The sequence below is a fragment of the Falco peregrinus genome, chromosome 11 (genome assembly GCF_023634155.1).
Source record: "Falco peregrinus isolate bFalPer1 chromosome 11, bFalPer1.pri, whole genome shotgun sequence".
NCBI classification, from domain to species: Eukaryota; Metazoa; Chordata; class Aves; order Falconiformes; family Falconidae; genus Falco; species Falco peregrinus.
This window is the reverse complement of record NC_073731.1, coordinates 17,226,077-17,241,322: the sequence shown is the minus strand read 5'-3', so window position 1 is coordinate 17,241,322 and position 15,246 is coordinate 17,226,077. Positions and strand designations below refer to the sequence as shown.

The 15,246-nt window shown below is 37.3% G+C and overlaps 1 protein-coding gene across 3 annotated transcripts in view; it reads left to right on the top strand.

The window, feature by feature from the left end:
- The window catches only part of PRKCE (protein kinase C epsilon), a 293,743-nt gene extending 280,305 nt beyond the window's left edge, over positions 1-13,438 (top strand). For all 3 annotated transcript variants that reach the window (XM_005238684.3, XM_027788618.2, XM_027788617.2), the window contains one exon: positions 10,182-13,438. In XM_005238684.3, coding sequence (XP_005238741.1) covers positions 10,182-10,328 — 147 coding nt within the window. In that variant the 3' untranslated portion in view covers positions 10,329-13,438. The remainder of the gene's footprint in view (positions 1-10,181) is intronic.
- The last annotated feature ends 1,808 nt before the right edge of the window (positions 13,439-15,246 follow it).

Genomic DNA, 15,246 nt, shown 5'->3' with positions numbered 1-15,246 from the left:
AGCAGCTGGTTTTAGCTGTGATTGCCACAACACTAGAATTACAGAAGTTTTAAAGCTACTTCCCAGCACTGCAGATTTCCAAATATTTATAAATTAAACAACTTTTATTATGCTGCTTTTGATTCTGTACTGGAGATCCAGCAGTATTTGTTTAGTTTTGTGGAGTTCTGGTCTTACAGCACTAAAATCTTTTCATACTGAATTATATAGGTTCATTTAACCATCTGTTAAACATACATTGTTAAGTGGTGCCCATTGGAATGGACTGATAAGCAGCCCAAATGTTCCTGCTTTCCTTTAGCACTTCCTCAGAATAAGACAAATTCTATTTCGCTTTTTGGCTGCTTTAATCTCCAGTGCAATTTTCAGAAAATAAACCATTAAGTGAAATCATCTTATTACTTACAGTGCATTCTTAAGCATTCAAACAGAAATACTTTAATTTTATATTAATATAAATAATATTCCTGGGTTGGGCCTGTTTCTGATGTCATTAGAAGCCATTGGCAAAACACCAGGTGATTTAAGAAGCAGTAACACCTAGCTCATTATCAGACAGTGGAGAGGAATTTATCAGAAGAAAGTGAAGATTCATCAAAGGCTGGCAGTCCGTCACTAGTCCCATTCACAGCTGGAGTCCAGTGAACATAGAATGTAAGAGCAGATTTGTCTTTGGGTTTATTTCTTGTGCAGAACTTTTTGTATTAGCTGTACACCATGGTAATGCAAGCGTAAAGTTAACACCAGTGTCTTACTAGGATGTTAATGCAAAATGGGCAGCAAAGATTTGTCAATGTATGTGTTCACAGCTCGGCATACTAGTGCAAAACAATTCCATTGACATATGCACTAATATCAGATGGCGGGCTGAAGCAGATGATATGTAGGCACTTATCTTCAGTAGGAGAACAGGGAAGGTGTCTTTAAATGGTAAGAAATCCTAGCACTTCATTAACTGCTGCTTTCCTGTTATGCTGCTGTGCTGTTACAAGGGATTTTGTTACTGTGGAGGCACAGACCTTGTACTGGTCCTCTCAACAGCATGCTCCAGGAGTCATATGCTGAAATTATGCGGGATGACAACAACATTCAGTCTAGATATTTATGAAAAACCTTAAGTGCAGATCTTGTTCCTTGATTTGCATGCCATATTTCTGTTTGCAAAGGACCTGCAGAACAATGATTCCCTTTGCTTAATTGTGGCATATGGAACAGAAGGAGTTGAAGATCATGATTGCCTATGACCCTCTGAAGGATTGTGTTTATATTTGACAAGAACAAGAAGAAAAAGAAATTCAATTTGTGTCCCCAGATCTGCAATAACAGCTTGAGTTCCTGGCAAGACTAGGTTCCCACTGTATAAAAAGCCATATAAGTGAAAGACAGTCAAGAGATCATAGGTAATGATAGACAGAACACAATCCATGTATAGGAAAACAAAAATAGGAAGAAAATTAAATACATAGTGAAGGGAAAATTGCTCAAGCTTAAAGCAGATCAGTAGCAGAACCAAGAATGAAAGCTGTGTCACTACAAACTCTGCTATGTCTTATTGCATTCTTTTAATATATCTGTGTTCTGAAAAAGCAGTTTTAGTGTCTGGAGGAAAGGTGGAAAGGAGATACGCTGAGATGCAGAACTAGTAGGCATTCATGTATAATTGCGCAATGCCCTTTTTTTTTTACAGTCTACAATTTGTATGACTGTGCATTAGTTTAAAAAAAAGCTTCAGCTGCTTTCTAAAAAGTCACGTATCTTTATTTTAATCTGTCTTGGCAAAGGCTTAAAAATAATCATCAGACTTCAAAACATGATCTCTAACAATTCAGTAGCCTTGGAATTAAGCCGTCAGTGTGTAGCTTTCTGTGTATAAGGTGAGACCTGCTATACCATTTTTCTGTATGAAAGCCTGTCATGCACATCATCCATGTCAAACTCTAAAAGCTTTATTCTTAATGAGCTAGAGATCATCATCAAAGAGCATGAGTTTCCCAAAATGTTTTGAAGGCAGTCTTTCCAAAAACTCTGTAGCATTCCTGCTCTACAGCCTATAGTGCAAACCATTCTAGTGTGTAGCTGAGTCTTGGAACAATGCTCCCACTGTACGAGCTTGCTGTTACCTTTCATGCTGTGGCGTTTCTTTGCATCCAGTGTCACAATGCACATGTCCATGCCTCCTCAACAGAGGAGGGGCTCAGAATCACAAGATATTGCTATATATTTATAATGTCGTAACATATTCAGGAAGGTTTCCATAATGTGTTATTTTTCTGTAATTAAGTGGAGTAAGTGACCATAGGCAGAATAAAATTTTGGAAAGTCAGTCGGTCAGTATTTATTCAGGATACATGGCAGAGATCTTGCAATATTTCATTACATCATTCACCTATTCACTAGCATCAGAGTCTCCATAATTTATTCCTTTTTTGTATGTGTGTGATTGCTTAAAGAATGTAAAGCAAAATAAACCTATGCATCTTTTACAGTATAAATGTGGACAAGTATCTCAGTGCACTGCTAGACTATCTGTATTTCTGTAATTTTTTTAGTAATTTATGGGACGTCTCCTGGAAGCCACTGGAATTTTAGGGACATGTGCCCCTCGACTTACCAACTCTTTTGCATCACTTCTTTCTCTTCTTTGCAAGTCAGCTCTGCTTTCTGGGTGTAGCCAGTCCTCTGCACTGAAGCGCTAGTGATCAGGAAGACAAAAAGGCTTCTACACACGTATTGTAGGATTCACCAGCAGCTCATTTTGCATGTCACAGCTGCACCAATCCTGACCACTGTTACTCTGCTGTAACAACAATGGTTACAATGCAATATCAGGAGAACAAAACTGAAGATGGACTAATCTTGGATGTGTGCCAGGATGTAAGCGGGGAGGTGACGCTGGTGATCATGACCTTAGAGCAGCTGAGGATGTTAGTGGAGGCTTGCCAATATAATGTAAATTAGAGAGGCACACATATAAAATCTGCACAGCAGTGTGGATCATAAAACTTGCAGTAGAAATTGCATTGTGCAGATGAAGTGTATCTTTTCATGTGATTGTTCCGTTGCTTTCTCTCCTTGTATTTCTTCCCCACCCCAAGAAGAAATATAAAATTGTTTCCCGTGTAGTTAAACTCTCAAAGAAACCTACCATACGGGAATAGCATAGTGTAGAAATTCAGAAGTTAGCACTCTTCCCCTCCAATTTTTTTCACTCTAGAAAATGCACATATTCTACCATAGCATAGCTTATGTGCAGTGGCTATGTTATGATTAAGTTCTAATGGAAGCAAGCCCTGATAAGGCGGACAAGATGGATCTTGGGAGTAAAGACTAACCACAGGTGGGAAGCTGTAGTGCTGACCTCCCCTGAAGTTCCTGTGAAATCTGTCTCCATTGATGTTATGCACAGAGATGACTTGTGCTTTAGCAATCGGGTGATGAACAAAGCAGGTCTGGTTATATATAACTTTAGTGCTGGGTACTTACTCATGCTAAAACCACACCCAAGTAGGGCCATAGGGCACAATGCTTTTACAGTGACTTCTTCTAGGTGAGGTTCGTTGCCCAGACTGCAAACATGGGGTGGTTGTCAGTGAACCTGCAGAGCTTTGGTTTTGTTTGCCTTGCTGTTTGTTTTGTTGTGGTGGGTTTGGAGTGTAGGATAGGAAAAAAGTTGTGCAAAAGTGAAACACTGAGGCTGCCGTCCTGGCCATGTAGTCACATAATTGTTTGTACCCCCTAATTGTTTAGGTTATTCCTCTTTCCTACTTGACCCATTTCATATTTGTAGGAAAGGTACATGCTGTTTCAGTATACGGGTGATTTCAGTTTACTGGATCACGAGTGATCCCTTTTAAAATTCATAGTCCTCTGAATTAGCTTGTTGTTTGTTAACCATCTATGTATTTCCATAACAGATTAAATGGTGGACTGCATAGGTTGGCATGCTTTTCAACTATTGTTCCACTACTAACATCTGTATTGGGTGGTTTGGGTTGGGTTTTTTTTCCCACTTCTTCCTCTTAAATAGGTGTCCTTTACATTTAATTAAAGCATAACGTAGGAGCACAAAATCTCACCCTCTGCTTGGAAGTAATGAATGTTGGTATACTTGTAAAAACTACTTGGAGTCAAAACCCTTTTTATTATCATAACCTTCAGCTGAATATACTGCAGCTCATGGTGGATCTGTTGTAACTCTTCCATGCGTGAATAGAACAATTAACATTATGAAAAAAAAAAAAACTTGTGAAGTTATTCTGATAACATATATTTCATATCTTCTGAAATAAGACAATCTAGAAAATACTTCTAATACTGATACAGATTCTCAGGGCATGAAGTGCTGTGAGGAAGCATCACCAGGATACACAGAAAGACAGGCCTGAAGTGTTGTGCTTCTCAGCCTGTTTCTTTCACAGTGTTCATACTGAATTTCTCTCTATATAGAATGAGTGCAAAAGTGAGTGCTCATTACAAATGGTCTCAACTTCTTAGAAACTACTACACCAGGGGTCCTCAAACTTTGTAACCAGGGGGCCGGTGCGCGGATGAAGTGGCAGGCAGTCATCTGCGGCTGCTTGGTCTCCCCCCCCAACCCCCAGCGGGATGTGTGTGTGTGTCTGTAAATACCGGGGCTGGATTGAGGACCCTGGGGGGCTGTATCCAGCCTGCAGGCTGCAGTTTGAGGACCCCTGTACTACACCTTTATAAAAAGAGATCCAATCATTGGTCAAAGTGATCGCGGCCTGTGCTGTGGTTTTGCTATCAGAATAGAGAGGTGAATGAGAGCACAGTGAAATGTGAGGTTAGCCACATAACTGCGATTCAAACCAGTTTGTTTGATGCCTTGAGTTTCCATTTGTCTTGAAAAAAATGCTCTTAAAAATCTTATCAGTGATGAGTAAATACAAAATATTTAAACTCTGATCATCCTGATCGAAGAACAACTTCTTGGTGATACTGTGTCAAATGCAGGAATCATTTATTACTGAAGCAAAGTTCTGGATAAAAGTTATACTGTGTAACACATATGAGAAGGTGTGACTCTTGCTGTGTCCCCCCGTTCCTGCTGCACTGCTGTCACGTGCCCCCGTAGCTGCACATCAGAAGCTGCAGCAGCTTCCTGCCCAGTTTTAGTGTGCCTGTTGCATGTTTGATTTGCTGCTGATACAGCTGGGTGCTGCACTGGAAGGGTTCTCTAGTGAAGCTCCCCAAATGAATGACAAACTAGGATTTCACTGTGGGCTTGAAAATATATGAAGAGGCATCAAGCATTGCTATTGACAGAAAATTGCAGTGGGGTAAAGTTAAAGATGCTCCATTCAGTGATGCGGAAAGGCCAATCTGCATTTCTGTGCTGACAGTATCTTAGACTGTGAAAATAATGGATGAGCTTTGTATCTATTTTGTGTCAAAAGGTTCACTTACTGGAAAATGTCATAGCACAATATTTTTTTCTTCCAGTACATTGGTTCATTGTCATAATGATAATTTCTGGCCTCAGTTACTTATATTGGCTGGCTGTTCTGCATTAGTTTCTTATTCTCTAGTGAACTAAACAGACATCTATTCATTGATTTAAAGAGGATTCCTATAGTTATATTTAAACCACTTATTGTGAATTTGTAGGAAAATCAGACTAAAATACAAAACCTAGGCTTTTGTGGCAGTGTCATTTTCTAGCCACCACCTCCATCTTTCACTTTCTCTGAGCAACCTTTGAACCTGCTGAAGAAATCCAGCCTGGTATAGTGGACCTATTGAGCTTGCAAAAGATTTGAAAGAGTTTTGGTTATTTTCTGGAGATTAAATGAAAAAAAATGATGGAGTAGAGAGAGATGCCTCTTAAGGCCTCCAAGCTGGAGAATTAATTTAATCCTCATTAGGCAGAAGAGTCCACTGAGCCTCTTGGCCTCATGACCCAGGTGATGGATGAGGTCCCTGGTTTGGAACACCCTTTGTCAGGTCCCTTCTTGCAAGTATTTCTGTGCTGTTTCAATACTGAAGGCTCCTGTTGTTCACATTTGGTTCATGTAATTAATGGAAGGACTGGCAAGTTCTAACTTTCTTACTGTATTTTCAGTGATAAAAACATCAGCTTAGATATCTTTTTTCACTGTTGCAATTCATATAGTCTCATCTATTAATCATTAACAGTCAAGGTTGGTGGTGATCCCTGACACACTGGAAACCTTATTAAGCATGTTTTTGAGAGGTTTTTTAAGCATGCATCTGTGACTGCAGGTAGAAAATTAATTTTTTTATTGAAATGGTAGTGAAAATAAAACCAGTTCAGAAAACCACTGTTTAGCGTGTGCTTATTAATAGCATACAAAGCTTCTTTTAATCTTTTAGTAACTATATGAAGATATTCAAGAAGAAAAGCATTTTGACTCATGAAATAACATCCCCATGTCCAAAGTTGAACAGGCCAATTAGGAAAGCTGATTAAGTGGTGTTTTATGAAGAGAGAGTCTTTTAAAAAATTTCCAATATCTTTAGCTTTTCAAACAGAAGCGGTAATCTTTAAATAGAACAAAATGAACAAAACATGACCTTGATTTAAGAATTGTAATCCTTGATGGGTAATAGGTCATATTGATATTTATTAATTCAAGGAGTTCTACTTCTGTAACATAAGTGTTACATCAAATCGGATCGTATCACCCACATGAAGCAAGTCCACATCTCCCAGGATAAGCAGGGCACGCTAGGGTAATGCCCAGATGGGGCGCCTGTGGAGCATTCACAGTGCTAGAAAAAAAGATCAACTAGCCAGAACATTTCCTGCACAAGAGGTACTGAGTCACTATTTCTTGTCACTATCAGAGATACTGTGCTGGTGGAGAAGCCATTTTTCAGCTGAGGTTTAGAACTGGAGTCATGTACTTCTTAGTCATTCCAAGTGCCATGGCACTGCTGCTGCTCTGGCAGATGGAGCCGGACTGCCTGCGTGCTGCCTGCAGTAGAGCAGTCTGCGTGGTGTGGAATTTAGCACTTAATGTTGGAAGCTCTTGGGTAACTGCTGTGACCCTGATCTTGTGTAGCATTAATGCATGGTGAACACAACGTGTTTGGGAGTCTAGGGAGAAAAAAGAAGTAGCATCTGAAACCTAATCAAATTTCTGTGTGTTTGAGTGGACAGCTGTGGTTTTGGAGTTCTGTTTTTTTCCTAATAATCCTAGTTTCTTCAGTCATCTGAAATTGAAAAGCCTTACTTGGAAAAAAGTTCAAAAAGTTAAAAATAGTGTCCCAAAGTCTCAGGAGCTGCAGGCTAAATAAACAGAATCCCACCCATTTTTTAATTACTACATTTTTTATAATGCATTTTCCAGCCAATCAAAATATTTTTCTTGTTTTCTTCGATTTTTTTTAATGTTCAAAGTCGGGTAATAGCTGCACACTGTTTCCTTCATATACTATCCTTACCTTGCAGATCTTCCTTCTTTTCTCAGCTTCTGTGCTAGGAAACAGCCACAACCCTTCATTCCTTCATCCTGAACCCTCATGCTACAACTATATATTGATTTGTGCTGTTGGCCTGCAGAGTATTCACAGTGCATGTACATTAAAATAGCAATAGTAGCAGAAATGTGACCAGACCTGTTTTGTCTTAGCAGATGAGTCCTTGCAAAATAGTCATAGCTTCTGGAAGAAAATGCCTAAGTTCCAAAGGAGAGTTTCTCAAATAAATCTTCCTGTTGGAAAGAAGCACTTGTTATGAACTCTACCTTTTGTGTTGTATGCCTTCATCCACTTGCTTTTGTTCCCTGTGATTTATTTAATCTCACTCAGTTGAGTGAGGCTTGCGAGTATATAGTTGCAATCTTAGATTGCTCCATACTTGTCATGTTAATAAATTTGGTGATTTACATCTATGCTGCCAAAAAGACATGGAATTGCTTACAAATGTGAGAAAGTAAAAACTTCTATTTCCTTTTTCGGTCTTGAAGGCATATTTTAAGAAGTGCTAGGCTTTTAAATCTAAGCAAATACCTTTGGTTGTTGTTCCAGTAGTGTTGGGGACTCAAAGTTGTGCTGGAAGTACAATTATTTTTAATCGATAGGATTTAGGTACACCAATGTTGGGACAGTTTTTCAGATGTACTCATCTGCACTCTTTTTCTCCTAACACCTTCACAAATCCTAGTGATGGTTTTCTGGAAAAAGTAGCTATTGGTAATTAATTGCGCCTGATAAGCTTTGTCATCTTATTCTTTTAGCTTCAGCAAGGAAGTAACACTTTTCACAAATACATTCAGTATGAAAACCTGAAAATAATATATAATGTACTTGTTATCAGCTAGTCCAGAGCTTATTTGTCCTGCATAGCTAGTGATTAAAGTGTAAGTGTAGTCACGTTTCTCTTGCACATAACTACAGTTTGAATTCTACTTTCTACAAATATTCACTTACCTCCTTCTACTTTAGTGACTATTCCTGTAGCAAATTCGTTGTACAAGTATGTGAAAATACTACAGTAGGACATGGGGGAACCAGAATAACATAGATGTAGTTGCAATGTAATGCATTTAAAAATTCACATGGAATTTCATTCTTATTTTGCAGTATTTGCCCAAATGACTGGGAAAAAACATAAAGCCCAAAGCCTACGTCCTTCATGCTTAGTGTAGTTCGCAGTATATGGGTCACATACACTTTATGTCCAGTCTTTATGTACGAAATCACACATGTAAACAATATATATATATATGTATGTGTGTTTAAGTCCATATTCCTTTCCTTTTAATGGAATCTTGTAGACAGAAGATGTGGATTTTTGGTTGTGTGCACTTAGAAAGTACTTGATTTACAAGTCACAGTCTCTTGCATTTATATAGAACTTTCTTTCCCTATATCTATAAAATTCTTCCAAACAATGTAGGTGAATGTTGATGACCTTTTTACAGTTCTGAGAAAGAAAACTATTTGGTTTAGTGCCTCAGTAGAGCTGATAAAGAAATATATTTATATATATATATTTTATAGGAAAATTTACCTACATTGACAGAAGATATATATTCCATTTGAAATACTTTAGTGTACTTTATGATGTATCATTTTATGAGTTTATAGTTTTACTTTGTAAGTCAAATAGCTGTTCTATTTCTGGTATCATCTTAGTTTCAGACACATGCAGGATGGACACAAAGCTAGTTTTCAATGTGTCAGTGTTGCCTCCATTAAGTATCACTCAGGTAACTATTAGATTTAATGAAACAGAGAAGAGAGACAGTGTAAAGGAAAATGGCTGTTCCAGTTCCCTGAACCTGTACATGCCTGAAATGTGCTGCTATAACATGGGAAACAAACAGTGCAGGTCTCAAGGAAATGACCATGGGGAATGTTTTTCCCTGTAGCCTTATTTTTTTTTTTTTCATGTAAGTGGTCACAGGTAGTCACCATCATGAGCACCACGAGGACAACAAGCCAGCCTCCCCAAGGTTGTCTCTAGTTAATAGGTTTTATCCCAACCAGCACATGTACAGTTGCACTCTGTTGGCCCAACTTCACTAAAGTAGTGAAGTGCTTTAGACTTCAATGGGGAAATCCTGATGCCATTGAAATAAAGAAGAGTTCTGAGGTGGATTGCCCTGGAGCCAGAATTTCACACTTGGCCGTGGTGCTCCGAATGACATTCAGTTGCTGAGTTGCCAATGTGGAACTCAAGGGGTATGGTCTGAGAGCTGTTGTGAGGTCTACATCTGATTTTAAAGTTGTGTGTAGCCAGATATAAACAGTTAACTTAGAGTTGAAACAGTAGGCTATATTGTGGGGAAATCAATTAAATCCGTTCACTCTGTGCCTCTGAAATGAGATATCATTATGTTCAAATCTAAGAGGATACAGCCGTACCACCTACTATGCCAAAGCCTTCTTTAAACTAGTCCTGATCTCAGCTTCCTGCTTTATCATCATACTGCTATTCCTTCGCCTGTCAGAGACCCGTGAGTCTCTGGGAACTCATTTATAGTACTGCTTCTGTGGCCTCTCCTGAACTCATTTATAGTAGTTGCTCCTGTAGCTTCTCTCATATGTGTTATTCTTTGTGTGAAGTAGCTCCTCTTTTATTTTGATCATTCCAGAAAATTCTGCTCTTTGGGGGGATGGAGAGGAGGGAGAGCACCTTGTATTTTACTGTGCTGTTTTGCCATTCACCTTATTTGTATTTTTCTTCTCAGAAAACCAAAAGGGATGTAAATAACTTTGATCAAGACTTTACACGAGAAGAACCAGTACTAACACTAGTGGATGAGACAATTATAAAACAAATCAATCAAGAAGAATTTAAAGGGTTCTCTTATTTTGGAGAAGAGCTACTGCCATAGACAACATTAGGCTGACAGATGACTGATTCTGCAAGAAGTGATCCTGAAGAGGTGAAATTACTGAGACTCATAGATAAAAAACTACTTCTCTTACCCCGAGCCCATATCCCCAGTTAAAGTATATATTTATTGTTTTTTCCTTTAATCTTCTGATCTGAAAGCACTCTTAATTTCTGTCTCACAAAGCAATGCAAAACAATTTTGTATCAGAAATTGTAGATGTAACACACTGCCGTATATTTGCAACTTTTCTTTAATTCCTAAGATCTCCCTAGAGGACAAAATCGCATCTTTTCCATGGAAAATTAAGCCGTGCTGTTAAAAGCAATGTAGCAGATCACATTCTGTAATTGTCATACGTATTTAAACTAAGAAGGTGAGGACTGTTTCTTCTGCACTGGTGGTTATGGTGAGATCTGTACTCAGATGCGGAACAAAAAAAGTCATGTGTTGCCCTGTGGCAAAAGCAAAGAGATCTGCCTGTGTGGAGGTGTAATTTGCAATTACCAGTTTATTGTGGTGAGATACAAACTTAAAATAAAGCTGGCCAGAAAAAGCAGCACATCAGTTAAGGCTTTTGATGAAGTTCCTCATACAATTTATGGAAAACTCTTAGGAATAAGAAGAGTCACAAAGATAACTGTTTGATTTAAAGCAAGAAATAGATATTACATGGATAGTTATTAAAGGGCTAAAGAATAAAAAGCCTGTAGTACTTTAACACAGCTATATATAGGCATTTCACAATTTTTCAGGCAATTGGGTGTACTATCCATGTTACCAAATTGACTATCTATTTAAAGGAACGATTAATGTGATGGCAAGCTTGCAAATGTTTACAGTTAATTTTACATTAAAAATTAATTATAAACATTATAAATTTGCCTTTTCTATTGTAGCTAAGTTGATAAATGATTTCTTATTTATATTTATTTTCTCAGCAGTGTGTTACTTTTGCACACTTTTACAAAACCATAATACTACTGTGTTTATTGTTTTTTATGTTTAAAATCTAAAAAGAAATCTGCTTTTAGAAAACACAAAATAAGGCTACACATGCATTATGTGGAAGTGTGTTAAAAAACTGAAGATCAAGTATTCACAAACTGACATTGTTGGAAGTTGTAAATTGAATTTTTTTGTGTATGAATTGAAATGGTAACTCATGTGGACAATATTACTAATGTGAAGTTACCTCCTGTAGATACGCTAACAGTGTTATGTACTTATATTTCCAGGAGTACCCTGTGGTTTGTTTTTTGGGGTTGTTTTTTGGTTGGGGTTTTTTTGGGGGGGGGGTTTGTGTACATGTATCGCTGAGGTCATTTTATTATATATTTTACTGGACTGAGTGAGCGGTCATTGGAATCCATTTTAATTGTTGCACATGGATTTCCAGCTGCACAAAAATATATATACTTGTGATTGGCAAAGTGGCACTAAAGAAGCTTTTTTGCCTTTTGTACAGGTGAGATTTTGTATATAGTGTTTGCTGCAAGGCCTGTGGAATTCATTGAATATAGAGGTATCAACTGCTGCATGTTCAGGCATACTATTAAAATGTTAGTCTATGAAAGAATAATTATAATAATGTCCATGTGCAATACTCTTGTATGTGTATTGGTTCAAGTTACTGTCAGAGAGATGAGGTTTTTGTTATAAAAGATGTAGACATATATTAAGCTATACTAAATCTCTTGTATAGTTCTCTTCAACTCTATTATGACATGATAGAGCTCACAAAGAGAAAGGAATGTTACAAATCGTGGCGGACAAAGTGTGAATCATTGGCTTTAAGAGATAATCTCGGTCTCAAGCAAATGAGTTAGTCTGTGTCGGTTTTGCGTCTGGCTGCTCATAGCCTGTTACTGATGACAACATTCAGTTCCATTTTGTTTTGTTTTTAAAACTCAGGTGTAATTATTATATATATTCTTATGATGATTTCAAAATATTAAATCTTATGATATATCAATTAATGTGTTGTCTGGCCTACAGGTGTAATAATGGATCAAGCCTTTAGTTTAATTTAATTTATCTTCAGTAAACTTTTGTACTGGGAAAAGACTAGTTTCTGGAGCTGAGTACCAGCACAGAATGATCTTAATGATTGCATCATCTCAATGTTTAAATTTCTTTCTCTTTTAGAAATATATTGTAGAACTGCCCATCAATTTGTGTCTCACCACTGGCTCTGTTTATTTCTCATCACAGTTAGCTTTTGACATCCAGGCAAGAACTGATCACAATGCTAAAGCGTTCTTTTCCATAGGTGAGTAGACGGGGTAGGAAGACGTGTTGCCGGATAGTGCACTACTGTTTATACAACAAGAGGCCTTTACACAAAACTCTTTAGCATTTCTTTTGAAGGAATAAAAGCATCCCATAAAGCTTTTGTAAGCAAGCCATGTAGTCTGTATTCCCATTTCTAACATGAAGATAATTAGCAAACATTGGTATTTCAAGAGGCCTCAGCACCTGCAATGTTTGGTAGGATGCTAAGAGAAAAGTGAAGGAGATAAAAAATTTTGCATGGGCAGATATTTCTTCAGTATAAATAGCTAGATCCTCTGCATTGGGTTTACATCAGAAGGTTTGTCTGTTACCTTGAACATTTTTTAAAGATAAGTCTTAAAAATGGACATTCTGTTACATTTCTGCCTGTTCTGTAAAATCTTTCTTGTTCCTTCTTTGTAAAATGAGTGCAAAATGCCAAAAAGATTATTAATAATAATAATAATTATAAAGAATCCATTGTTTCTTGTTTTTCCTCCCAAATAGACTTTATTAAAAAATGGAAACACATTTTTCTCCATAGGGTGAAAAATAATTGTCTCAAAAAAAAAGGCTTACAAATTACCTCTTTTTAAATTATGTGCAGAATAGTTCTGGCTAAATATAACATGTATTCAGTTGGGGGGGTAGATTTTTTTTATTGTGAGGATTTATTTGTACAGAACTTTTTTTCTTATGGATGTAATTTGAATCTCTTGCCATTCATTAGTGTTATTTCATCGTAAACATTATTACTGTGCCAAATGTACTGTATTCAAAAGGATGTGAATGTGTATTGTTTTGGAACCTAATAAATACAATGATGTTAAATCTTATTTTTTTCCCCAAAGTTTTCCTGAGTATTTCCTAATGAGGAAGAAAGAAAGATGAAGGATGAATATTTTTCCTGTTACATTGTACGAAATACTGTGAGCTTGTCTTTTAGGAGTGGGCTTTTTGCAAAGGAAGGATTTGCTAACAAGCACCTCATCTGTGAAGCACTAAACACTGCAAGAGAAACACAGGTAACAGTGCATGAACAGTGTTTATCTTTGGCAATGTAACATTTACCTCAAAAATACCAAGCAGGTGAGTTTACAGACTTTTTCTGCTTACCAGCTACATAATGGTCACTGAGTTCTGCCTGATCCCAGCGTTCTGCTTAGCTGCATTGTTAAAACTCACTTCAGTAGGGTGCTTTGTGTACAAACACATGAGGCTACTTTAGTCTTTAATTGGATTGATTAGAGGGATTAATAGGATGTATAAGTTTAATTACTTAGCATCATAGAGCTTATTAAGTTATTTATTTAACTTAAATCTGTCAGTGTGACATTGTCTGAAATATTCCAATATTTCATTGTGTTTCAATTTCCACCTTAAATACTTCCCATTTTCATGGTCTAAAAGTCTTAATTTCTGTTTCAGTAGATCAGCTATCAGCACACTCTGGCAGTAATTCCAGTTAACAACCTCCAGTCAGTATACCTAGCTAGTAGATCTACTAACTAGCTTAAAAAAACAAACAAAACCAAAACAAACAAAAAAAAAAGAGACATTAAAATTTATTTGAAGAGTGTCTTCTGTTCAAATTGCAGCTTTTGCATAAACCTCCATTTTTCTTCCTTCGCGCTGAGTCTTCTCAAAGTCACTGAGTGTATTCGGTGCCTATGAGCATATTCCAAATCTTGTGTGTTCACAATGTTAGCATGAGCTTTGTCACAAAGATTTTACCAGTTAAACAGCTACATAACATCTTGATTTTCTAGGTATATTTTGCAACCTTAAAAGCATTTGAAGAACTTAACTATCATCTTACAAACAGTAAGCATCACTGGTCTCCAAATACATCAATCTATATCATGTTTTCTCCTAATGGTGTAACTGATGTCTGTTAAGGAGAGTTTTTATCCTTGCTGAAGGACTGCGAAACTTGGAAAGAGACCAGTCTTTTGAAGAGGTATGAGTCTGATGCATTGTCCATCCATGCTATAAATGTGGTACTTAAGGTTCAGGGAGGGAGTCTTAGCTCTGTCTGCTTCTGTGGCCTTCCAGATAGGGAATGTTGAATTACTTTACATTCAAAGATGTTTTTAGCCTCCTAATAGTCTGGTCAGGTACATGAGTAAATCAATGTGATAGGCACCTAAACAAACTGATCAAAATCAGAATAATTAGCCAGTCAATTGAAGTGTTGAATTGGTTGGCATATCCTAACTCTAAGAAGCTACAGAAATTTAATTTGGATCTTCCACTATACAGACTGTTTGAGCAAACCAGTTTTTTATTTAAAAACACATGAGGTGAACATGCCGCAGGCATGAGGAAAAAATGAGAATGAGTTAGAGTGGACCTCTTTCAGGAACAAGAAATTTCATCTGAGTAACATAAATAAGGTAGGTATTCATATAATCGAAAGGGGGGTCTGAGTAGCCGTATTGGGTCAAAGCAGCCATCGCTTAGGTCAGGTATCCTGTTCTTGGCAATGGTCAGTAGCTTCAGCAGTAATGTGCACTGATAAGAAATCAAGAAGTCAGCTTTGACTGTAGCTATAGCAATATAAAAGTATAACAAATAGAAAATACCTGTGGAAAAATCTGAGAACAAGAAAGCATGAGATGGTATTCTGCTTGCAGCAGTTTGA